Below are 23,270 nucleotides of genomic sequence, written 5' to 3' on the forward strand. Positions count from 1 at the left end.
CTAAGAGCTAGGAAACTTGGTGACCACCTTGGTCCCCTCAGAAACAGCGTGCTTGGAGAGTTCACCGGGTAGCACGAGGTGCATCGCGATCTGGATCTCCCAAGAGGTGATGGTGGGCTTCTTGTTGTACCTCACGAGCCGAGAAGCCTCCTGAGCGAGCTTCTCGAAGATTTCATTAATGAAGTTGTTCAGATCCACCATGGCCTTGCTAGAGATCTCGATATCGAGGTGGACCTGTTTAAGCACCTTGAAGATATAGATCTTGTTGGTCTTGACACTCTTGTTGGTCTGCTTCTTCTTCTTGTTCGAGGCGCCAACTGCACCTTTCTTAGGGAGCTTCTTTCCGGCCTTGGGCTTCTTCTCGGTTGGAGATTTCTTCGCAACCGTCGATTTCTTCTCCTCAGCGCGCTTCTTCTCAGTGGGTTTCTTCTTGGCTTTGGGAGCTGTTGAAGAAAATTGTGTAGATACAATAATTTGAAAAATAAATGCGACTTTGAGGCGTGTTGATCACTATCTTTAAGGTGATAATTGCCCCCACTCGAAAGAGTTTGCTACCAGGTTATAAGTAATTCACCTCCAGGATACAACAAAGTCACCAACTGCAAATAGCAATTCTGAAGAAAAAGTTTTTTCTTCAGATTTTCTCTACAAAATTGTGCAAGTGACTGAAAATATGAGAGAATGGAATGAATCAAATTCATGGGTCTCATCCCCTATTTATAGATAATGAAGTGACACCATGTGAAAGATCACAACACTCAACTTGTGACTTTTCAATTGGCAGTGTTACTGGTTTAAAGATTATGATGTTTCACTTAAAGACCAAAGGATATGGCCTAGCCTAGTGGTCAATAGGTGCCTCACTTAGGAAAGGGAGGGCATTGGTTCAAGTTTCTAGAAGTGCATTTTCAATTAAATTGATTTTTGAAACATTGCACCCTATCAAAGTGCTTGTTCGGCCCAATTGAAAACACCCAAATGTTGTGACTCTTTGGCCCACGTGCAAGGCTTGGTTGGCCCAAGCATTGTGTCTGTCCAAGTCCAACACTTCATAAAATTATAAATCAAATTGCACTTATGAAGTTTTGGACTCCTACCCTTTCATTTGAAATAACATACCATTACCACTGAACCAATGCATCACTTTGAGATAGTGGTTCACATAAATAAACAATAACCCATATTCAATAAATTCACATATTTAAGATCACAATCTATAATAAATATAAAAATCCCCCACTTAGATTGCGATATTAAATTTTCAGCCAAATACTTATATCCTCATGCGTAGAAGAAGGTATCTCTCAACTTAAACCTTCAATTAGTGTAAGTATTTCAAATTCTTAAAAGTCAATGGTGGCCTAGGCTTGAACCAAGACTCTATACGCTAAGAACGGAAATACCACACACATGATTCTATCCAATTTTAGCGAGATAACTCACCAAATATTTGCACTAATCCACGTGCTCCATCCTGGCATTCATGAATATTTACAAAAGTAAACCTTAAACTTTTGCTAAAAGTTGTCCCCACCTCTTATGTTCACATAGGTAAAGTTCCTTTCTGTGTTTCTGTTACTTCAGCCATTTATACAACTATTGAACTTCATTAAGAGTATAATACTTATCCTACATTTAGCGTAACAGCCAGCACTGACCATTCTGGAAGGGTTTCTCACATTAAATTAAATTTCAATACTATCACAGTCACATAACTATAACTTATTATTACCCATTAAACCTTAGACTATTTATTAATAGTGTAAGGTTGAGTTCCTATTACAGGTGACTTTTAAAAGAAAGGTTTCAAACCCATTCTACTAGATGTACTATTCACCATGTTTTTCGAGAGTCCCTTTGTGAAAGGATCTGCCAAGTTTTTACTTGACCACACATATATAATAGTGATAATACCATCACTTATTAATTATTTGACATATTCATGTCTCAAATTAATATATCTAGATTTTCCATTATAGACGTTACTATAAGCCTTAGACATAGTAGCTTTACTATCACAATGCAAAGAAATGGCTGACATCGGCTGTGGCCACAACTTTATGTCAAATAACAAATTCATCAACCATTCTATCTCTTTGTCTGCTGCTACCAAGGCTACAAATTCAGATTCCATTGTAAAATGTGAAATACATGTCTGTTTCTTAGAAGCCCATGAAATAGTTCCACTACCAAGGATGAAAACCCAATCAGACGTAGCCTTATTATCACTTACACTAGTAATCCAACTAGCATCACAATATCCTTCTAGTACAGCAGGAAAATTGATATAATACAGTCCTAACGAACTAGTTCTTTTAAGGTACCCAAGGACTCTACCAATTGCTTTCCAATGCTTCGTACTAGGATTACCCGTATATCTAGAAAGTTTACATACTGCAAAGGAAATATCTAGCCTAGTGCAATGCATTGCATACATTAAACTACCAATTGCACTAGCATATTCTAACTGAGCAACTGCTTTACTAGCATTCTCAGTTAATTTAAATGAAGAGTCATATGGGGTATTTGCTTCTTTAATTCCTAATTGTTGAAATTTGAGAAGCATTTTCTCATCATAATGAGATTGACATAAAGCATAACCCCCACTATACTGAAGAAGAACGTTGTCTTCTTGATGCTCATAGACAATAAAAGTGACGATACCAGTCTGATTGGAAGAAGGAACCCCAGACACTACAATTAGGTCTCATTTTGCACACTGAAGAGGGAGGATACGAAAGAACGATTGGGTCTCATAGGAGCTAGGTTCTCTTCTTTGTGGTTTTCTGTTTTCTTATTCTTCTTTTTTAATAAGTGATGACATGGCATTTTAACAAATCAGATTCGTGCCCCTGGTCGTGCACGAACTCACCCGCATATAGAAGAACTGCCATGGACCACCCAAATGGTTATGGCCATTCTCAGATAGTTAAAACTAGGGCTACAAGAGGATTGGACCAAATTGTTCGGTCCGGACCGAACCAGACCGATAGTTTTATTGGTCGGTCTTGGGGTGTGATTTTTTTGGACAGAACCGAGACCGACCAAATGTATATATATTTTTAAATATTATATATATAATATATTATTTTATATAGTAATTGTATAAGTTAATTATGTAATTTTCCTCCAATGGATCACTATTGACCATATATACAATGAAATTATTTAATATTCATTAACTATAAATAAAATGTTAAATAGATCACTTAATTTCATTAACCATATATATACAAAGAAAAAAATGTTCATGGATCGAATGGATCAACTGGACCAATAGCTAACAGTCCGGTTTGACAAAAATAATGGACTGAAATTTTTGGCCCATAACTCCTCCCGAACCAAACCGGACTGAATCGAATCGATTACACCTCTAGTTAGAACCATCCTTTGTAACATAAATGCCTGAACAATCCTTGGGGCCACAATACAAGTATTTTTATTATTATTCAAATTTGTTAATAAAGTTTTGACTTGATCTTTGGTGGACTACATTTTAATCATCAACAAAAAATTAAAAGTGTTAACCTTTTATTTGAGGGTATAAAATTGCCCTTTTTTGCCATGTTCTGTTTTAATTAAGATTGGGACTCAGCTCAATATCCATGTGGTCTAACAAATTCACATTTTATTGTTTAGAAGAAAATGATTAACTTATTCTCTATACAAAATGAAAGATAGCTATGCAACATTGAAATTTATTTTTAATGTAAGGACATGAAGAATTGATGGATAGCCAAATGTTATGTAAAAGTAGGGCATAAAACTGACGTATTCAGTGCGGTTTTGGTTCAAAATTGATGCCACACCGATGGTGTTTGGAGAGCTTCAAAGCTGACCGATTATGGGGGAGAAAACATGCATCTTCGATGTCGGCGTGAGTCGATGCAATTCGTTGGTCTGCTGTTGATGTCGCTCTGAAAGAGGGGGCGAGTGGCGGGCTATGAAGTTGTAGTTGCAGAGGAAGAAGCAGAGAGATGAAGAAGATGAGGAAAGAAGAAGAAGAAGAAGAATGAGAGGTTTATTAAAATTAAATTAAATAACGTCATTTAGATTAAGCCAAACGGTACCATTTTATCTAATTTTATTTTATAAAATTTATAATTAAAAAGACGTCGTTTTATATACATATGATATATATAAAATCAGCCGATTCGATAATTTAGATTTGATTCAGACTGAAATCGAATTGGCCAACATCGATTTCTTTATTTTTATACCGTCGGCCGATCAGTTTTTTGCCAATTTCAGCCAATTCTGGACTCGCCGGCCGATCCGCATTGGTTCCAACTTCTAAGAGAATAGCATGTCATTGTGATTGACCAAATTACCCTTCATGTTTTGCCCATTTTCCTACTCCCCCCAGGCCCGGAGCTATAAAACCCCCTCACAAACCGAAACCTAGTCTCCGTTTCTAACTTTCTCACACCCGCCGCCTCAGACGTTGAAGCCTAAGGTAACAAAGCGATCTCTCTCTCTCTCTCTCTCTATCTCTCTCTCTCTCTCTCTCTCTCAGCTTTCCACAACATATAATTCCGAAAATGTAATCTACCTAATTCTTATATCGGCTGCTAAGAAAGTTAGAATCTTTGAATTTTACGTATTTTTATCGCTTTCATTCATTTCTTATCCTCTGGACAAAGTCCTAGATATCCAGATTTGTTTAGCTGAAGTTTGGCTTTTCGTTTGAGGGGTCTACATATATTATTTATCTATATATGTTGAGGTTGAGTTTATTTGCTCATATGAAATCCTATTTGCACATTGTTACTGTTTTTGAGTATGCAAGACTGCTTCTTTGTTGCTTATGTTTGTTTTAAAGATAAATAGTCCCTTCATAATTCTGAAAGCGGTTTTCTTAAAGTTTATCTGACATTCTATGTGATTTATTGCTTGGTATACTTATTCTTTTTTAAATCTGTGTTTCTGTATTTTTGTGCCGAGATCTATATGGAATTCAAGGTTCCAACGTTTTTGTTTTGATAATACATCTCGGTATTGTTAGTTAAAGATTATATGTGATTTACTTCAAGAATGTTTTTTTTGTAACTATTTTACTATCCCCGGTTCTAAATATGTGCATGTTGCTTGCCTGGTTTAGCACGGATAGTGCGTGTGTAATTAAGCAGATTAACATCGACTGATGTGTGATTTTCTACGCAGGTGATGGCTCCTAAACAGCCAAATACTGGCCTCTTTGTGGGCTTGAATAAGGGTCATATTGTGACCAAGAAAGAATTGGCTCCACGTCCCTCAGATCGGAAAGGAGTGAGTTAATTCTGTGCCATGAATGTTTTTATAATATTCTGCCGCGTTATACATTAGGAAGTTGTTAAACAGAAAAACTGCGTTAGAGCAAGAAGAGTACTTTTAATAGTGTTATTCAGCGGCCTCCCTAAGTTATTCCAATAGTATTTACCATAATCTAAGTTTTCCTTTTCAAAATTCTTTCCATGGCACAATCTGATGCTACTCTCTTGTATTGCTTTTGCATGCTAGATAGGTGTCTTTTTGGTCTACATCCCCGTGTACTTGGATTGTGCCTTTTGTGCTTTTTAATGAAAATTATGTTACTTTTTAAAATAAATCTGATGGTACTCTCTCTCTCTCTCCCATTGTTCCTTAATACATTCAGAAAACAAGTAAAAGAGTCCACTTTGTGAGGAGCTTGATCAGGGAAGTTGCTGGATTTGCACCATATGAGAAGAGGATCACTGAGCTACTTAAAGTTGGAAAGGACAAGCGTGCGCTGAAAGTTGCTAAAAGAAAGCTTGGCACTCATAAGAGGGCAAAGAAGAAGCGTGAGGAAATGTCTGGTGTTCTCCGCAAGATGAGGTAAATTCTTCTGGAAATTCACTTCAGAAATATTAACAAGAAAATGGGTTTAAATGAGTTCAATTTTCTACTATGATAATTTTGTTTAGAAGTACATGCTAAATTGTGTAGCTTCTTGAAGGAAATTCTAATTGTTTAGAGATTGGAGTTTCAGTCAATCTCTTATTTTCTGTTTGGAATTTTGCTTGTAGGTCTGGTGGAGCTGGAGAAAAGAAGAAGTGATCTCATAACCCCATGCAATATTTTCATTCCGACACAGTTTTGAGTATTTTTGTTATCGAAGTTTAATCAAGACATGGAACTTTGAAGCACTTTATGGGAGTATATTATTTTTCTAGAATTCAGGTGTGACTGACCTTTTGCTTGGACATAGCGATCGAGTAATGGTTTTTAAGGTTATCTTTAATGCATGTATGCCTTGATGGCTTATGCTAAAGAATGCCCTTACAATATTCATATATGATCCTCGCCTTCTTGCAAGTTCTTAATCATCTTAATCTGGTTGATATTATCTCCTTTTCTTGGACTATGATTCATATGCCTAATCCTAAATAGGCTTATCCTTAACATTTATTTTTCATATTCCGAGTCTTATCATGCAAAATGATGTGCCTAGAGTTCAAGACAAGGCGGACATCTCATATCTCGCGTTGGCTCATTGGTTATGCCTGTGTTGCTATTCTTGGTATGCACAATTTTGCCATTTCTGAATCGTGCCAAGACCAAGCTGGTCTTGCGCTCGAATATGCATTTGCGCCCGAGTTTCTTGAATGGCGATTAGAATGCATGATTACTGATACACTTGAATGTATTGTCATCAATGCATGAGCACTAGGATATACTGTGCTACATTTTCGTGACCAAGCCCATGGGTGCGGAACAAAAGTTTCAAGGAAAGATTCCTGTTAGGCTTAGCTTGATCCTCCTAATTCGGTCTGAGCTTGCCCTAGCTTGACTTGTGGTTAGAGACTTTAGGTATACCTCCAGGCTTCGGCATCACCAAATCTCTCTAACAACCTTTCCGGTTTGCCATTGGCATTGTGGTACATGGGGGTTTTTGCTTGAAAGGTTTATTATAAGCTCACTCGTAGTTCTTGTCAGTTTTGGTCTGTCAAACCCGGAGGATAGTTTAGTCTTGATCTGTGATAAGAACAAGAGAGGTGCGAACAATCTTCCGAAATAAAGCGACATTTTCCAAGCCAAAATCCGAGGAGGCTCTCTATTGGATACGCTAAATGCATGACATGGACGTCAAATAGCGGTTGAGTATGGTAATTTGGAACTCCCAAGTAATTCTTGATCGGCAGGTCAAACTCCAGAATAAGTCCTTGTGGCAAATCTCCTTGTAACGACTACGTAGAAGACCAGCCGAGATGGGAAATGCTGGCTCGGTTCAATTACCCATTAATGCTGCTGCTATTTTTACATCCCACCACAGTTCGAATGGCAGTACAAGGCAACAATTCCGCAAGCATTGCTTACAATTTAAACCATTTTATTTAACTTCTTATTCCCCAAAACAGAAGACTGACGACAGTTATTACGGTTTCACTAAACCAAAAGAATGAAACTTGCAAAAACAAAGGGGGGCGGGTAATGCTATTTTCTTTAATTTTTCCAGTCCCATCAGTTGAGCAGGAGGGAATCGATATTGCGTTTTCCATCAGGGCCCTTCGTGTACCATGATGATACATAATCTCCATAAACAACTTCCCGGTATTGGGGAGAAGATTCCTCGACAAGCTCAGAAGCAGGTGATATTTTCGCTGCCTTGGCAGGGTCATGAAATGTGGCTACTGAGAGCCGAGATTGAGTAGCATTAGTTATGGCCCGATGTTGAGCACTCCTATACTTTCCATTGGTCATAATCTGCACCGCAAAGTACACACAACGTGATGCATTTCCAGTTTTTCTGGATGATACAAATCACTACAAGCAATTTACAGGTGAGCATTTTATTAATCTACAGCCTTAATGAAGAAAGGTAATCATATTTTCAGGTGATGTTATCAAGATGAAGGAGACGACATATTTCTTGACGAAAGGATTGTGTAGCAAATAAAAAAAACAAAGCAAAGTACACATATGCGAAGTGACGCTATCCATAAGCTGACAAATTAAGAAAACTCATAAGCAGATTGAAATAAAGAGAGAATCCAAATGCCCCGTCAATAAATTGGAAATAACTCCATGTACACCGAAGCAACAGTCGATTTAATTTGAACCTAAAACGTTATATTTAATTTTTCTATTTTTTTATATCATAATCAGAGGATTTTCATGAATAGACAAAAAATGATAGATACCTCAGTTTGATCGGCGAGGATGACAAGAATGGCATTAGAGAGGGAGGGAACGGTGACCCATTGGTTATGGTTGAGAAGTTGAAGGCCTCCAACATCATCTTGAATGAGAAGAGTGATGGCGCCCATATCGGAATGGGATTGGAGACCCAGGGTGAGTTCTGGCTGAGGGCAGGGAGGGTAATAGCTGATGGTAACGTTCTGGTACAGTTCACCCACAGCATCCTCCATGTGCGATGATCTCAAGCCTAAGCTCTCGGAGATCAAGCCCATTAACTTCTGAGCCAGCATCATCATTTGGTCGGCATACATGGCCACAATTTCTCTGTAATCGGGAGGGAAGTGGGGCCAGCGAGAGGGATTGCGCCGAGAGAGAGGGAAAGTGTGGTGGTCGAAGTAGTCTCTCCAATCCAAGACAACGTTGCCTTCATTATGTGGGTCATCTTTGCCTAGCAAGAGCATTCGGGAACCATAGCCCTCAGAGGCAAAAGAGCTTGGGTTGCAAGAGTACTTGAGCTTGTCGGGTATGGGACAATGCTTGAAGAATGAGAGGCCAGCAGTCTTGACGTGGTCCAGCAGGCTGGTGGGGATACCATGGCTGGTGACATGGAAGGCTCCCCATTCACTGCAAGCCCGCCCAATCGACTCCCGGACTAGGTCCCGAAAGCTGGGCTCAAAATTGAATAGATCAATGATAGGAGGAATACTATTACTTTGATTGTTATTGGAGGTGGAGGATGTATTGAATTTGAGTTGAGGCCGGTTGTGAGGGAGCTGGATGTATGGAGGTGGGACCTGTGATACACCGGCTTCAGCTAAGGCTTGCACTCTCATCATTGGCTCGCCGCCTACTTCCATTGAAACTCACCAAAATTAACCAGAGAGAGAATAGAGGGGATGGTGATGAAATGAAGACAAGAAACAGCCGTACAAAATCAATGGATATTAAAACCCTGCAGTACAACAAGGCTCTACTTGCGAAAGCTGTTCTGAATAAGGCAGTCGGACAAAGCTCTTCTTGCGAAACCTGTTCCAACAAAGGCAGTACAAATCATAACCCTATTATCACATCAATTCCCAAACGGGGCCTAAGTTTCTTTTTTCGTTTTTCTTTTTTGGAAAACCGAACTTTTATTCCCCAACTACCATCATTTTACAATGTAAAGATTAAATTATTAAATTTATCACCCAGTCCTTAATTTAAAACATAAGTTAAAATTTACCACTTGTTAAGATCTAATGCTTAAGATGAAACCACCCAAAACTTAGATATCAGTTTGCATACACCTGCACGTAACAAACTATATACATGACAGTAAGAGTTCCTTCAAAAACTTCAAATCATGCTCAAACACTACATTTTCAGATAACCAAAAAAAAAAAAATTCGGCTCAACATTATCTCATGACTAAATCCAACAACCCAACAGTAAAGACATAATTAAGCATACAAATGCACCATTCTGCCATGGAGTAGATGAAAGAGAAAAGCTAACAGAATATGGTACAATTTTTATCTTATTTTGATAGCTAATAGCATTTGGTAGATAAAAATAAAAGAGTTTTTCAAGTGCTTGAGGAAATGGCTATTCAACCTCATCCACGCTATGAAAACGAGGTAACTATAATTAATCACTGCCTCCTCTATCCTATTAAGATAAACTCGCTCAGTAATAAATTAATTACATTTCTGCTGCATTTCTACCTCTAATTAGACTGTAATGACTAGAAGCACTGCTCCCCGATTTCCATCAAAGTAGAGAAAGATGAGCAAATAACCAGTGTTAGCTAAACTATAAATTCTATAGTAGAAAATTCAATCCCAGAACCATCCTTTTTTCCAAGTAACCAATACCTAATAACAAATAACGCAACTGACGTTTAGCGCAATTCAGATCCACAAACGCGATTGCAAAAGAGAGAGAGAGAGAAAAAAATAAATGAGTTATATCAGCAATTCACCCAGAGATCATATGTGAAAAATGGATTAAACTGGAATCTAAGAGGAATATACCATCTCCAGACAAAGCCCTAAAAATGAATAGTGAAAAAAAGAAAGAAGTGCGAGACTTACGCTATATACGTTTCACTACTAAGAGGTAGTCGATCGGTGAGGGTCAAAGACCTCAGAGATGGCAACGGGGAAGAGGAAAGCAAAGCTATCTTTGGCATGGAGAAGAGAAAGAACGGGAAGAAGAAATGACGAAGGGAATCGTGGGGGAGAACTTTTTTTTTTTTTTTAAATAATGGATCAAATTTCATTCATAAAAAATGACATACAAAGTTAACTTAAAAAAAAAAAAAATTCAGTTATAAATGTTAATAGCTTTCTAACACACTTTCGTAATTAAAATAGTCTACTCTAGACGGCAGATCTCCAAAGACCTAAGTCTAAGAGATAGCACAACTCTGTCCATGATAGAATTACCAGTAATCAGGTGACAAAATCTTATACCTCGACTAAGCAGAGTAGGGTACACCAACCCTACCATAAGCATCGCCTAAGCAGAGAGAGGGACCACTCCATTCGGATTAAAGTCCGAAGATACTATTTTTTAGATTTTTATTTTTCTAAAAAGTAAATACATGACACAAAATAAAATACAATGGGAAAACACTATGAAAATTGAAAAAATGTGCTCCAAGAGACTATTGTGGTGCATGCAGTATACGCGCCACTCTGAGAGGAAAACTGACGGTCGATCTTGGAAGTCTCAGACTCATAGGCCCCAAAAATGACACATGTGTCGTCAGCAGAGGGCTTCCCAGTGGCACGTGAGAGCCACGCGCCAAACGTCTCCAAAATTTTCGCTCTGCGCATGCAGGCTACCCGCTGCGCCGTTTGGCATCACATTCGGTGGACTTGAAGATTGGCGGCTGGGCAACACCGTGGAGGGGCGTGTGCGGGTTTATGGATGCTAGAGGTTCAAGATCTGCGACTCTCCCTTATTTGGCCGGAAAAAATACAAAAAAAACTAAAAGAAACAATGCATAGAGGGGGAGAGAGAGAGGGAGGGGAAAGGGAGTCAAAACTCCCACCACTTCTAGACGGATCTATAGTGAAGGTTTAGAGAGAAGGGAGAGCATTTTTTCCAAGAGAGAGAACGGAGAGTCAGGTGGGGGGGGCGGGGGGAGGGGGAGATTTATCATCAGAAGAAATGATGCACTTAATAAGTATAAAAATGCAGTTGTATTGTAGGCCTTAAAACGGTGCAACTTAGTAGTAGTTTATTAAAAGATATAGTTTTCCTTTTATTAAAACTCTGCGTTTAGACAGAAGATGTTAAGTGAGATAGAGGGTCAATTCAATCATTTGTATTTCAATCTGTTAGAAGGGGAATATAGAACTTAGTGCAGGAAAGAGAGGGGAGAGGATATTCTGAACCTTGTATGAACATCATCAGACTTGTGGAGGTTCTGAGTTGCCTCAAATCACCCAATGTTTGATGTTATTGAAATATAAATACAATTTCTATCCATCTTCTCTTGGTTTCGGATCTACAATCACTCCTTCTACCTAGCGATATCAACTAAGAGCTCTAACAAGTGGTATCCTAGAACACGTGATCCTCATGGCTTAAGGCACCAGATCTTAGCAACACCAGGAGACCATGCAAAGTCAATTGCCTAAGCAGAATTCATTCAAGATCTCAAAGATCGCATGGAGCAGTTAACAAACATGATGCACTGGTGTATGTCGCAATCAACCAAAAATAAAACCTATACTCCTAAAAATGCATGTAGTAGTGCAAGTAAGGATTGTTCCCACGGAGAGTATTTAGCCTAATTTTATGCTACATGAACAAGGATGGAGTGTTTGAGTATATCGAAAACAATTTTAAGAAGAACAACTTAGAAACAATTCAAATTAAAGTATCGAAATCAATCAAAAGAACAAACCTTGGTCTAAGTCAACATCCACCATCGAAATTTTACAATTGATCATCGATGCAAATATATATTAATTCATACTTTGAATATTCACCGTTGTAATTATTTTCCTATCTCTTCTTAGTCGCAGTTAATTAGAAAACAAGCGATCTAATTAACCTTAACTACTAAACAACCCCAAACAAGCGCTAAAGGTTTAATCTAGTAGCAGCCTTAAGAATTAGAGAGATTGATGAAGCTAAACAACACAAGCACAAACGGTTGCATTTAATTTCTTCGAGCGTTCTTCATAAGATCTAATAATTTCTGACGCAGCAAATCATCAAATCTTAGTTGCTTCACAAATTAGAGGGATCAAACAATTACATATTTGATATCTAATCTAGCAGTACATTGCAACGAATAATAAACTAATACGCCTCCTAGTAATTAAACGAGACAATTATGAAAATAGACATAGAAAAACATTCGATACTCAAAGCATAAATTGAACACTAAAAACAAATCAGATCTCACAGTTTTATTGATTCCGAGGCTTCTGTTTCCTTCAACCAATTATGAAAGTTTAGCCACACAAAACCATCATGAAAACTGGAAGGAGAAGTTAGAGAAAAGGGGAGAGAGATGCCCTAGTATGATGATTTTTCCCCCTCTTTTACAAGTCCATGCCCCTTGTTAGAATCCTACCAAATCTCCTAAAATATTCTAAACATTATTCTCAAATAACCATATCCAAATTTGACTTAATTAAGGGAAACATTAAAAATAAAATAGACTCATAATATAACTAGGAAATTGGTGTTTTCCAGCTGTAACTTTCGTGCACCAAATCTCCAAAACGTCTGCAATTAAATCGCATATTTGAATTGCACAATAAGGCCGAACGTTCTGGAACGTCAGCAATGCAGGTGCGTCAACTTCAAGCCCGATTTCGACCTTTATGAAGCCAGCGTGTTTCAAAACTCAAAATATGAAAGTTGTAGATCTTTGTCTTGGTGTTGTATTTCTCCTTGAATCATCTCATGAATCAGAGCTCATATGAGAGAGTTATGCCCATATTACGAAGTGATGTTGAAACTGTCCAGAACTGCCCAATTAACTTCATTTTGCATTTAACGACCCCATTTACATCCTAAATAAAAATATAAGAATAATAAGTACATTTAGGCATCAAATAAGTATAAAAGACTAAACATTAAGGGAGAAAAATATGACACTTTGCATTCTCATCATGCACACACTATTTGAAAACCAGAGCCAAATGTCTACAGTTGAGAATCACCTAAAATGAGATCTTGAAGTCCAGGACCCTAGAAGAACATTAATAGGGGAGTCAAATTAGAATTTCCTCATTTTGAAGGAGAAAACCTAACTGGGTGGTTATTTAAAGCTAATCAATATTTTGAGTTCCATCAAACACAACCAGCACATTGTTTACTAGTGACCTCCTACCATATGCAAGGAGAAGCACTTATCTGGTATCAAGATGCATGGGACAATAGCCATTTCACCAACTGGGAGACTTTCAGTCAAGCCCTCCAAGTTAGATTCGGCCCCATGGCTTATGACAATCCCATGGAAGCCTTAACCAGATTGAAGCAAACCATCACTGTATCATCTTACAAGGCACAGTTCAAAGCTCTTTCCAACATGATCAAGGGACTCTCTAATGTGCACAAACTCAACTGCTTCCTCAGCGGCTTAAAGGATGAGATTTGCTTGCCATTGTGTATATGCTAAACCCAGTAAGTTTGAATGCAGCCTTTGAGTTAGCTAAAATACAAGAAGAATACATAGCCGCTACCAAAAAGAGTCTTAAATCAGGGGGGAGATAAGTTTACCTTGTCTACACCTGTCAACTCACTTCATGTTCCATCTTCCATCGTTGGGGGAACAAATAGCATAAGCCCTTTGTGCCTACAAGAAAAGTAACCTCAACTCAAATGGATGAAAAACGAAAAAAGAGGTTATGCTACCATTGTGATGAGAAGTGGAACCCCTCCCACATATGTAAAAGCCCCAAGATCTACTTATTACAAGGATGGGAAGAGCCAGGGGAAGAAAAATGAGTAGTTACTGGGGAGGTCCAACAGTGTGAAGATGGAGATGGAGGGGATATAGAAGAAGGGGAACTTGAGATTTCTCTAAATGCCATAGTTGGGACTCCATGTCCCAATATGATAAGGCTGCCGAGGCAGATTGTGGGTGAATAGGTAGTCATTCTGGTGGACTCGGGGAGCACACACAACTTCCTAGACCCCTAATATGTGGCACAAAGAACAAGGTTGGTGATGCATGAGTCAAAGAAGCTAGCTGTGAAGGTGGCCAAGAGTGCTGTAATTCAAAGTGAAGGCCTCTATGATGTTGTCAATCTCAAGGTACAAGGTAAATAGTTTTACCCCTCTTTTTACATTCTTAAGTTGGGGGAATGTGACGTAGTGTTAGGGGTAAATTGGTTGGAAACCTTGGGTCCCATTACCTTGGATTTTGCCAAGCTGTCCATAGAACTCAAGGGGCTCAAACTTAAGCAGCTCACTTTTGAGGGCAGGAGCAATGCTATTTTAACATCTATAGCCAAGGGTAATGGGATGTTCTTGCAGATTTACATTAAGGAAATGGTTAAGGAAAGTGCAGCTGACAATGTCGAATTGGTGAAGTTGCTCAGTTTCTTCAAAGGGATTTTTTAGGAACCCCAAGGGTTGCCCCCACCTAGAGCCCACGACTATAAATTGTGTTAAAAGAGGGTACCCAACCCATTTCCACAAGGCCATATTGATACCCTTATTACCAAAAGTCAAAAATTGAAAAGATAGTGGCAAATTTGCTAAAGAATGGGGTGATCAGGACAGGCTCCAGTCACTTCTCCTCGCCTATGCTATTAGTGTGCAAGGTAGATGGGAGCTAGAGGTTTGTGTAGACTACCGAGCATTGAATCATGTGACATTCAAGGATAAGTTTCCCACCCCTATGATAGATAAGTTGTTGGATCAGTTATGTGGTGCAGTGGTGTTTTCTAAATTTGATCTTAGATTAGGATACCATCAGATTAGGGTGGTTTCTGAAGACATAGAAAAGACCGTCTTTCGAACTCATGAAGGGCATTATGAGTTCTTAGTTATGCCTTTTGGGGCTCCCTAATGACCCCTCCACCTTCCAAGGTCTAATGAATGAGGTGTTTATGCCACTTTTGAGGAGATGTGTTTTGATCTTTTTTTACGACATTTTAGCATATAGCAAGAGTTGGGGGGGAGCACTTAGACCACCTCAAACAGGTGCAGAAGCTACTGCAACACCATAAGTTGTATGCAAAGTTGACTAAATGTAGGTTTGGGGTAAAAGAAGTGAACTACCTTGTCTCATCATTTCTGCCCAAGGGGTTAAGGTAGACCTAGACCCAGCCAAGATAAAATCAACATTTGAGTGGCCTACCCCTAAGAAACTTAAGGCTTTAAGGGGTTCTTAGGTTTGACACGTTACTACCAAAATTTTTTAAGGAATTATGAAATGCATGCTGCTCCCTCACCAATCTTCTCAGAAAGCATGCTTTCCATGGAGCTCAGAAGCAGATCAAGCCTTCATTACCTTAAAAGAGGCTGTTACTAGACCACCAACACTCAAACTACCAGAATTTACATGCCCCTTTGTTATTGAGTGTGCTGCCAGTGGGAAAGGGATCAGTGCTGTCCTAATGCAATCAGGACAGCCTAAAGCATTTTTTAGCAAGATATTGAAAGGGAAGCCCTTACTCCTTTCCACCTATGAAAGGAAATTGTTAGCCCTAGTCACAATTATGTAGAAATGGCGTCCTTACCTTTTAGGGCAGTCATTTGTGATTAAAACAAATCAACAAGCCATGAAGTTTTTATTAGAACGACGAGCTAGGATTGAAGCATAACAAAAGTGGTTGACAAAACTAATGGAGTATGAGTTCAAGATTGAATACAAAAGGGGCAGGAAAAACATAGTGGCAAATGCTCCTTCAAGGAAGGAGGATGAGGAAAGTGATGTACAAGTGTTGGCTTAGATCACCTTTCTTGCTCCTGATTGGGTTGAGGAACTTAAGATGAGCTACCAGATTTCTCCTAAATTCACAGAGTTGCTCGACAAGATTAAGGCTAACTCACAGGTTCCTACGGAGGTCACTTGCATCAAGGGCTACTCTTAAAGAAAGAGAGGTTAATGGTGGTACCTGATTCAAGCTTTAAGGGGAAGGTCCTCCAATATATACACTTAGATCCCATGGTAGGGCACTCAGGCTATCTCAAGACTTACCAAAGAGTAAAAAGGGACTTAATATGGAAGAGCATGAAGAAAGACATAAACAAGTGGGTGAGGGAATATGACATTTGCCAAGCCACGATGTATGAGACTCTACCCTTAACAGGGCTACTACAGCCTCTACCCATACCTCAGCAAGCTTGGGTGGACATCTCTATGGACTTCATAAAGGATTTACCAAATTCCAAGGGGTTCTGTTGTCATCTATGTGGTCATGGACAAGTTTACTAAGTATGTCCATTTTGAGCCCTGTGGAGGACAATCTCAGATTCTCAAGACTAATAAAGCAGGATGAAAATATACACAGAATGAAACAGAATAAAGAGGGAATTTCATATAGGCGATTGGGTTTACCTTCACCTCCAGCCATACCACCAGAAGACGGTGGCCATGTGCAGCAACGTGAAGCTTGCATCATGCTTCTATGGACCCTTCCAGGTGATCCAGAGGCTCGGATCTGTGGCCTACTGTCTCAATCTTCCACCCACCTCCAAGATTCGCCCGATTTTTCATGTATTGTCTATAAAGAGGAAGCTAGGGGAACCTATCCAACCCTTACCCTCATTGCCTCCTACTAATAAAGGGGGAAGTCTTGCCTAAGCTAGAAGTTGTGCTGGACCGATGCCTCAAGCGGCAAGGCTACCAATTTGTGACCGAGGTTCTAATCAAGTGGATTGGAGCTCCTTTGGAGGATAATAGTTGGAAAAGTTTGTGGAAGTTGTAAAACCTATCACCATACCATGTGAGCAAGGTCTTGTAAGGAGGGAAGATTGTCAAAGACCTCAGAGATGGAAACGGGGAAAAGGAAAGCAAAGTTGGGATCTTTGGCTGGAGAAGAGAGAGAACGAGAAGAAGAAATGAATAAGGGAATTGTGGGGGGAAGAGAAGACTTGTTGTTAGAAGAAACAACATAGTTTAATAAGCATAAAAGTATGGTCGTATTGTAAGCCTTAAAACTGTGCAGCTTAGTAGTAGTTTATTAAACAATGTAGTTTTCCTTTTATTAAAACTCTGCATTTAGGCAAAAGATGTTAAGTGGGTTAGAGAGTCAATTCAGTCATTTGTATTTCAGTTTGTTAGAAGGGGAATACAGTACTTAGTGCAGGGAAGAGAGGAGAGAGGGTATTCTGAATCTTTTATGAACGTCGTCAGACTTGTGGAGGTTATGGGTTGCCTCAAATCACTCAGTGTTTGATGTTATTAAAATACAAGTACAATTTCTATTCATTTTCTCTTGGTTTAGGATCTACAAGCCCTCCCTCTACCTAGCGATTTCAACTAAGAGCTCTGAGAGCACTATTGATAATGATTGCCACGACAACTTGAAGAATTGTCCTTCTGAGTAGCCACATTAACAAAACTGATAGAAACATCAATAGATGTTGTATGAGCAGCCAGTCGAAGCTAAAAACTAAGCATGTGACTATTGATATCCTCCAAAGATAAAGGATCAACTCGAGTGGTGATGGAAGCAACCAACAAATCATAACTGGAATCCAAACCAACAAGAAGATATAAGATAATATCAATCTCGTGAAGCGGGTGACCAACAGCAGTAAGAACATCAGAAAGGGATTTAACCTGCTGAAAAATAATCTACAACAGAGGAGTTGCCTTTCTTTAGGCTAGATAACTAAGACCGTATAGTGAGAATACTTGCTTGAGATGTAAAGGAAAACATCCTCTCAAGAGCAAACTAGACTTCCCGAGAAGTGGAGCAACTAACGACTTGAGCGAGAACATCTTCAGGCAGAGAAAACATCAACATGCTAAGAATGACTGGATCTTGTTGAAACCAAAGATCATATGCAAGGTTAGGGATCGGGGTGGGTGTGGTTGCAGGTGGGATACCATATGTTATCAATTGTGGAGGACACATGACAATTCCATTCACATAGCTATAAAGTTGTTGTCCTTGCAAATAGGGTGCAATTTGTGTTTTCCAAAGCAAATAGTTATATTTATTCAGTTTTATGGTGACAATAGAATGGAGATTGACAGGAGAAAAATTGAAAATTGTGGAGGAGATGTCATGGGAAAAGGCCTGAGAAGAAGTGTTACTGGAAGAAAACATGGTGAGGATAGACGTAGGCCTTTATGATGGCTCCCGGTACCAAGATAAGAGATAAGTTTTATACAAGGTTAAGGAAATCTCCCATGAGATATTTGTGGGAGGCACTGTTGTATTTATAGACTATATCGATTACATTAGATAATTACAATGAGATTGAGATAATTACACAAGATAAATATGAATAACTATTTTTCATAAACTAGAGTTTATCTATATATTGATTTGCTTTAGCTTTATCCTTATTGTGAACAATGAGGTCACACACAATGGAGATGAGCTATGTAGTTTCACAAACTGTTGTTCTCATAACACAGTATTCAGCTTTAGCTAAGAAACATGAAACTGTGACTTGTTTATTTGGCTTCTATGAAATGGGAGAACTACCTAAGAAAATACAATAACATGTAACAGAGCGGTGTGTGTCCATGCAATGTCCCTTGTCAGAATCATAAAAGGCATGTAAAGTCAAGGAGTTCTCTATTGGAAAAATATACCTTGGCCAGGATTGTGTTTGAGGTAATGAGGCACACGATAAAAAATATTTCGATGGGGTTGCTAATGGCTACTCATGTACTTGCTCAGAACTTGAATTAAGTATGCGAGATCCAAACGTTTAATGGTTAAATAAAGTAGATGACCAATAAGTCGTCTGTAGAGGCTTGGATCAGCGAGTAATGCGCCATCATATTGTTGAGCTTCAAATTTTATTATGTGGGAAAATTGGAAGGACGAGAACAAATAATCCAGAATCATAGAGAATTTTCAATGTATACTTTCACTGACACAAAGAGATCACATATTTAGAGTCGGCTACTTCAATGCCAAGGAAAAATTCAAAATTACCAAGGTCTTTTAACTTGAACTGGTCGTTGAGAAAAATTGTTAGCAAAATATTAACATCTAGAAATGTCATTTCCATCTATCACAATATCAACATAAACTAATAAGGCAATTAAAGGAGATCCAACATGCCTAGTGAATAAGGAATAATCAGCTTTGCATTGATGAAAACCATGTTGGAGTAAGCTGTTTGAAAACTTTGAGAACCATTGTCAAGAAACTTGCTTCAAACCATAAAGAGATTTGTTAAGAAAACAAACCTTGTTCTCCCCTTTACCTTCGAAACCTAGAGGAAGGGTCACGTAAACTTCCACAAGGGGCTCGCCGTGGAGGAAAGTACTATTAACGTCAAGTTGACGTAAATGCTAGTTCTAACTTGCTGCAATGGCAAGTAGGTAACGAACGGTGACTAGGTTTACAATAGGTGAAAATGTCTCATTGTAATCTAGTCCGTGTTGTTGTGTGTCCCTTGATAACTAAACGAGCCTTGTAACTGTCAATAGTCACATCAGATTTGTGTTTGATTTTATAGACCTACTGACAACCAATTTCTTTCTTGTGATAATATAAGGGTTGCACAATTAATCCATGTATTGTTGTCTTTCAAAGTCTTGATTTCCAAAGCTATGGCATCATGGAAATACTGATGTTTCATAGCCTCCTGAAAAGATCTAGGTTCAATAGTTAGAGAAAAATATCATTGAATAGAAGATGAATTACTGTAAAATAAACAAGAAAACAGATGAGGATGAGTACCTGAAAAAGAGGAGTCAATCTGCATGGAGAACGTGTTGTTCGATGGTGAATGTGCTAATTGAAAATGGTATTCAACAAGATGATTTGGTGGGCATCGGGAACGAGTACATTGACTCAGACTAGGAGTGGTATAATGGGGTGTTGAGGTAGCAAGAGGTGAGGAAATAGGAGAGTCCTAAAAAGGGAAGGAAGCTGGCAAAACCAAAGGAGTTTTTATGGGAGTATGAGTGTGAGTAGAAGAGAACCTGTGAATAAAGGAAAAATAATTTGTTCATGAAACACAACTTCTCTGGATATAAGAAGCATTTGGAAATGTAAATCCAAAACCGTATATCCTTCAATGGCATATGGGTAACCGAAGACACATGCACGGGCATGGGGGTCAAATTTGTTGTGGTTATGAGATAGAGTGGAGACATAACAAAGGTAGCCAAAGACTCTAAAGTGATTATAAAGAGGGTTGGGGTTATAAAGGACTTCATAAGGTGATCAACCGCCTAAAATGGAAGTGGGGATGTGATTAATGAGATAAGTAGCAATTAGAACACAAACCCGAAAAGGCAATGGGTAAATTGGCCTGAAAATGTAGGGCACAAGCAACATTGAGAAGGTGTTAATGTTTACTTTCAACCTCACCATTTTGTTGAGGTGTGGTGACGTAACTACGCTAGTGAATGATACCATTTAATGCAAAGAGAGAGTGCATGTCAAATTCAAGCCCATTGTTACTTAGGATTTGTTTGAATGAGTTTGATAAAAGCCATTAAAAGAGACTGTGTTTGTGAATTATGTCACATAAGATATATCCAAGTAAAATGAGAATAATTGACAATAGTTAGAAAATATTGTGAACCATCATGAGAAAGAGTGGCCAAGGGTCCCCAAATGTCACAATGTAATAATTTAAAAGAAGTTGTAGAAATGTGAATGGTTGGAAAAGGCAACCAATGTTGTTTAGCAAAAGGGCAATATTACAATGATCAAGTTTTGAGGATGGACTAAACAGTATATCTTTATTTAACATAGCTAAACAGGAAAATGAAAGATGGCCTAAGTGACAATGTTATAAGTCAAGGAAATAGAAGTTGCAGCTGATCACATAGATGATGGATAAGGCATGATCAAGTGGTAGAGGCTAGCACGTTGTTCACCCAAGCCAATCATTCTCCATGAGGGGAGGTCTGAATAAAACAAAAAGAAGAGACACAGATTAAATAATAAGAATATGCCATAATGAGTTTGCTAGCAGACATCAAATTAAAATGAAAAGAAGGGACACATAAAACATTAGTAAGGATTAAGAAAGGAGAAAGGCATGCAGTCCCAATGTGAGTGATTGGAACAAAATCACCATTGGAAAGCTTTTATGGTAGTGGAAGTAAGAGAAGTAATATTGGTAAGCAAAGAAAGAGAGTATATCGATGATATGTGGCTCTGGTGTTAATTATCCAAGGAGAAGGAGATGGAGGGAAGGGAGAGATACCTGAGAGATTAGACACGGGCTAGGAATTGGGAGGTAATGAACTACCTGCAAAAGCACGATTAGCCATGGGCATTGAAGAAGATGGCTGATAAGTGCCAATAGCTGCTTACATTGCTCTTTGGTGAAAGAAAGACTCGGAACACTGATGTGTTGGGCATCTGAGGAGACTTGATGAGCTGAGGTCGGTGCAAAGTATTTGGATAGGCGATGTCTTGGAGGACAGCCGTGGAGTTTGTAGCAACGGTCTATTTTGTGACCGACAACACCATGATGGTTGCAAGTGGGGTGATCACGACAAGAGGTTGACCAACTTGGGACTTCCTGGTATTAGAGCGAGCAGGTGCTGGTGAATTTGTGCGACTAATGAGAGCAGCAGAGTCAACTGAAGAGGTAGTGAGACCAACAACTTCACGTTGGCGCTCCTCTTGTAGGACCAAAGAAAATACTTTATTAATGGAAGGGAGAGGATCCATTAATAAGTTCTAATAGCGAACATTATAGAAGAGTCATTGACACCCATCAAGAAAAACATAATATGCTCTTGTTGCTAATACTCAAGAAGTGTTTTTAGGGCACCACAAGTGCATCGAGAAAGGGGCCGAAAGTTGTTGAGTTCATCCCCAAGCCCTTTAAGACAAGTGAAGTAGATGCTAACAGAAGATTGCATCTAAGATAGGGAAGAGATGGATTTCTGGAGTTGAAAAATGCGAGGCACATTACTCTAAGAAAAGCATTCCTAAAGGTCTTTTCACATGGTATGAGCATTGTCTATGTAGATAATACTGGCAGCAAGCTTCTGAGAGATGGAATTTAAAATACAAGATAGAACCCTGTTGTTGAAAGGAGACCATGGTTCAAAAAGAGAGTTAGTGTGTTGTGAAGATTTTGGAATAGAGCCATCAATAAATCCAAGTTTATTTTTGGCACTGAGAGCCATAGACATAGAATGACTCCAAGTGGAGTAGTTATTGCCAGTCAAAGGCTGGGAAACCAGAAGAGTACTAAGACTGTCGCCATTATGTAAAAAATAAGGGTTGGAAGAGTTAACAGCTGATGAGGAGGAATGTGAGGACATGCATTGTTATAGCTCTAGTACCATGAAAAATATTAAAGAAACGTTCTACGTTTTATTGATATCTCAAACTGAGTACATGGTAACGATATAACTACAGTAGTTGGAGCATATTCGTAAATGTAGAAGATAATAAAGAATAAAAAAAATATAGTGATTTTAGGTTATATTACCTAGTTTGTTTGAATCTTAACTTATGATATATTTGAAGTTGAAAGATAACTTGTAGTTTGAAGTTATCTTATCTAGATAAATCTTACCTCAATACATACCCATGAGTACCAACAGATGTGCACTCCAAAACGTCATTGGTATAAAATTGATATACCCCAAACCCATTCGATCAGATATCTTAGTCTTTAGTGGGCAATAGATATGTTGTTTTGTTTAATGGTTAACCCTCACATATACTTGCTATCATACTTGCCATCTTCCTAAAGATGGCTTGACCTTTTTCATAGTAGAAAGGGAGTCGCTGGTTCAAAAATATGTATGTGTATATATATACTAGTAAGGAGGCTACGTGCAAGGCACGTATGCCCCTTCTACGTAGCGTACGGTTGGAGGGAAAAAAAATCTATACAAAAATAAAATTTCTTTGCAAAAGCATACGATAGTAACAATTCATTAATTAAATAAAAGCTTTTTAAAAACAGATTCTGAATAACACCTAATTAAAAACACCATTATTTATATAAATTGACCAACATACAAAATCACCATTCAATTGACAAGTTCA

The 23,270-nt window shown here is 38.6% G+C and overlaps 3 protein-coding genes and 1 non-coding gene across 5 annotated transcripts; 1 reads left to right on the forward strand and 3 right to left on the reverse strand.

Moving 5' to 3' along the window:
- LOC109004461 (probable histone H2B.1) lies at nucleotides 1–2,894 on the reverse strand. Its single transcript, XM_018983007.1, has 3 exons — nucleotides 2,873–2,894; nucleotides 2,446–2,694; nucleotides 1–443 (listed from the first exon to the last, which is right to left on the reverse strand). The coding sequence occupies exons 1-3, from the start codon at nucleotides 2,892–2,894 to the stop codon at nucleotides 1–3; spliced, it is 714 nt and encodes a 237-aa protein (XP_018838552.1).
- Nucleotides 2,895–4,334: 1,440 nt separating this feature from the next.
- LOC109004513 (60S ribosomal protein L36-3-like) lies at nucleotides 4,335–6,326 on the forward strand. The gene is made up of 4 exons (XM_018983077.2): nucleotides 4,335–4,456; nucleotides 5,164–5,268; nucleotides 5,636–5,835; nucleotides 6,027–6,326. Exons 2-4 carry the CDS (start codon nucleotides 5,167–5,169, stop codon nucleotides 6,055–6,057), a joined length of 333 nt encoding a protein of 110 aa, XP_018838622.1. The 5' UTR covers nucleotides 4,335–4,456; nucleotides 5,164–5,166; the 3' UTR covers nucleotides 6,058–6,326.
- A 972-nt stretch (nucleotides 6,327–7,298) lies between these two features.
- LOC109004512 (probable 2-oxoglutarate-dependent dioxygenase ANS) lies at nucleotides 7,299–10,395 on the reverse strand. 2 transcript variants are annotated; one of them, XM_018983075.2, is made up of 3 exons: nucleotides 10,212–10,395; nucleotides 8,142–9,165; nucleotides 7,299–7,704 (listed from the first exon to the last, which is right to left on the reverse strand). In XM_018983075.2, exons 2-3 carry the CDS (start codon nucleotides 8,994–8,996, stop codon nucleotides 7,462–7,464), a joined length of 1,098 nt encoding a protein of 365 aa, XP_018838620.1. In that variant the 5' UTR covers nucleotides 8,997–9,165; nucleotides 10,212–10,395; the 3' UTR covers nucleotides 7,299–7,461. The 2 variants fall into 2 exon arrangements, with proteins under 2 accessions (XP_018838620.1, XP_035542331.1); XM_035686438.1 differs by lacking the exon at nucleotides 10,212–10,395 and adding an exon at nucleotides 9,362–10,024.
- Nucleotides 10,396–17,709: 7,314 nt separating this feature from the next.
- LOC118344903 lies at nucleotides 17,710–17,848 on the reverse strand. Its single transcript, XR_004798634.1, has one exon. It is a non-coding gene; the product is annotated as a small nucleolar RNA Z247 (small nucleolar RNA).
- Between the last annotated feature and the right edge of the window lie 5,422 nt (nucleotides 17,849–23,270).

This window comes from Juglans regia, chromosome 16 (assembly GCF_001411555.2).
Source record: "Juglans regia cultivar Chandler chromosome 16, Walnut 2.0, whole genome shotgun sequence".
Classification (NCBI taxonomy): Eukaryota; Viridiplantae; Streptophyta; class Magnoliopsida; order Fagales; family Juglandaceae; genus Juglans; species Juglans regia.

Bases quoted from the DNA above. Each gene is read 5' to 3' on its own strand.
- LOC109004513 (XM_018983077.2), top strand. From the start codon at position 5,167: ATGGCTCCTAAACAGCCAAATACTGGCCTCTTTGTGGGCTTGAATAAG. The intron at 5,269-5,635 runs GTGAGTTAATTC...TAATACATTCAG, and splicing joins GTCCCTCAGATCGGAAAGGA to AAAACAAGTAAAAGAGTCCA. The intron at 5,836-6,026 runs GTAAATTCTTCT...TTTTGCTTGTAG, and splicing joins GGTGTTCTCCGCAAGATGAG to GTCTGGTGGAGCTGGAGAAA.
- LOC109004512 (XM_018983075.2), bottom strand. From the start codon at position 8,996: ATGGAAGTAGGCGGCGAGCCAATGATGAGAGTGCAAGCCTTAGCTGAA. The intron at 7,705-8,141 runs GTATCTATCATT...TTTGCGGTGCAG, and splicing joins TCCTCGCCGATCAAACTGAG to ATTATGACCAATGGAAAGTA.
- LOC109004461 (XM_018983007.1), bottom strand. From the start codon at position 2,894: ATGGCAGTTCTTCTATATGCGG. The intron at 2,695-2,872 runs GTGAGTTCGTGC...ACCTAATTGTAG, and splicing joins GGCAGTTCTTCTATATGCGG to TGTCTGGGGTTCCTTCTTCC. The intron at 444-2,445 runs GTAGTTTAATGT...TTTCTTCAACAG, and splicing joins AGAATATGCTAGTGCAATTG to CTCCCAAAGCCAAGAAGAAA.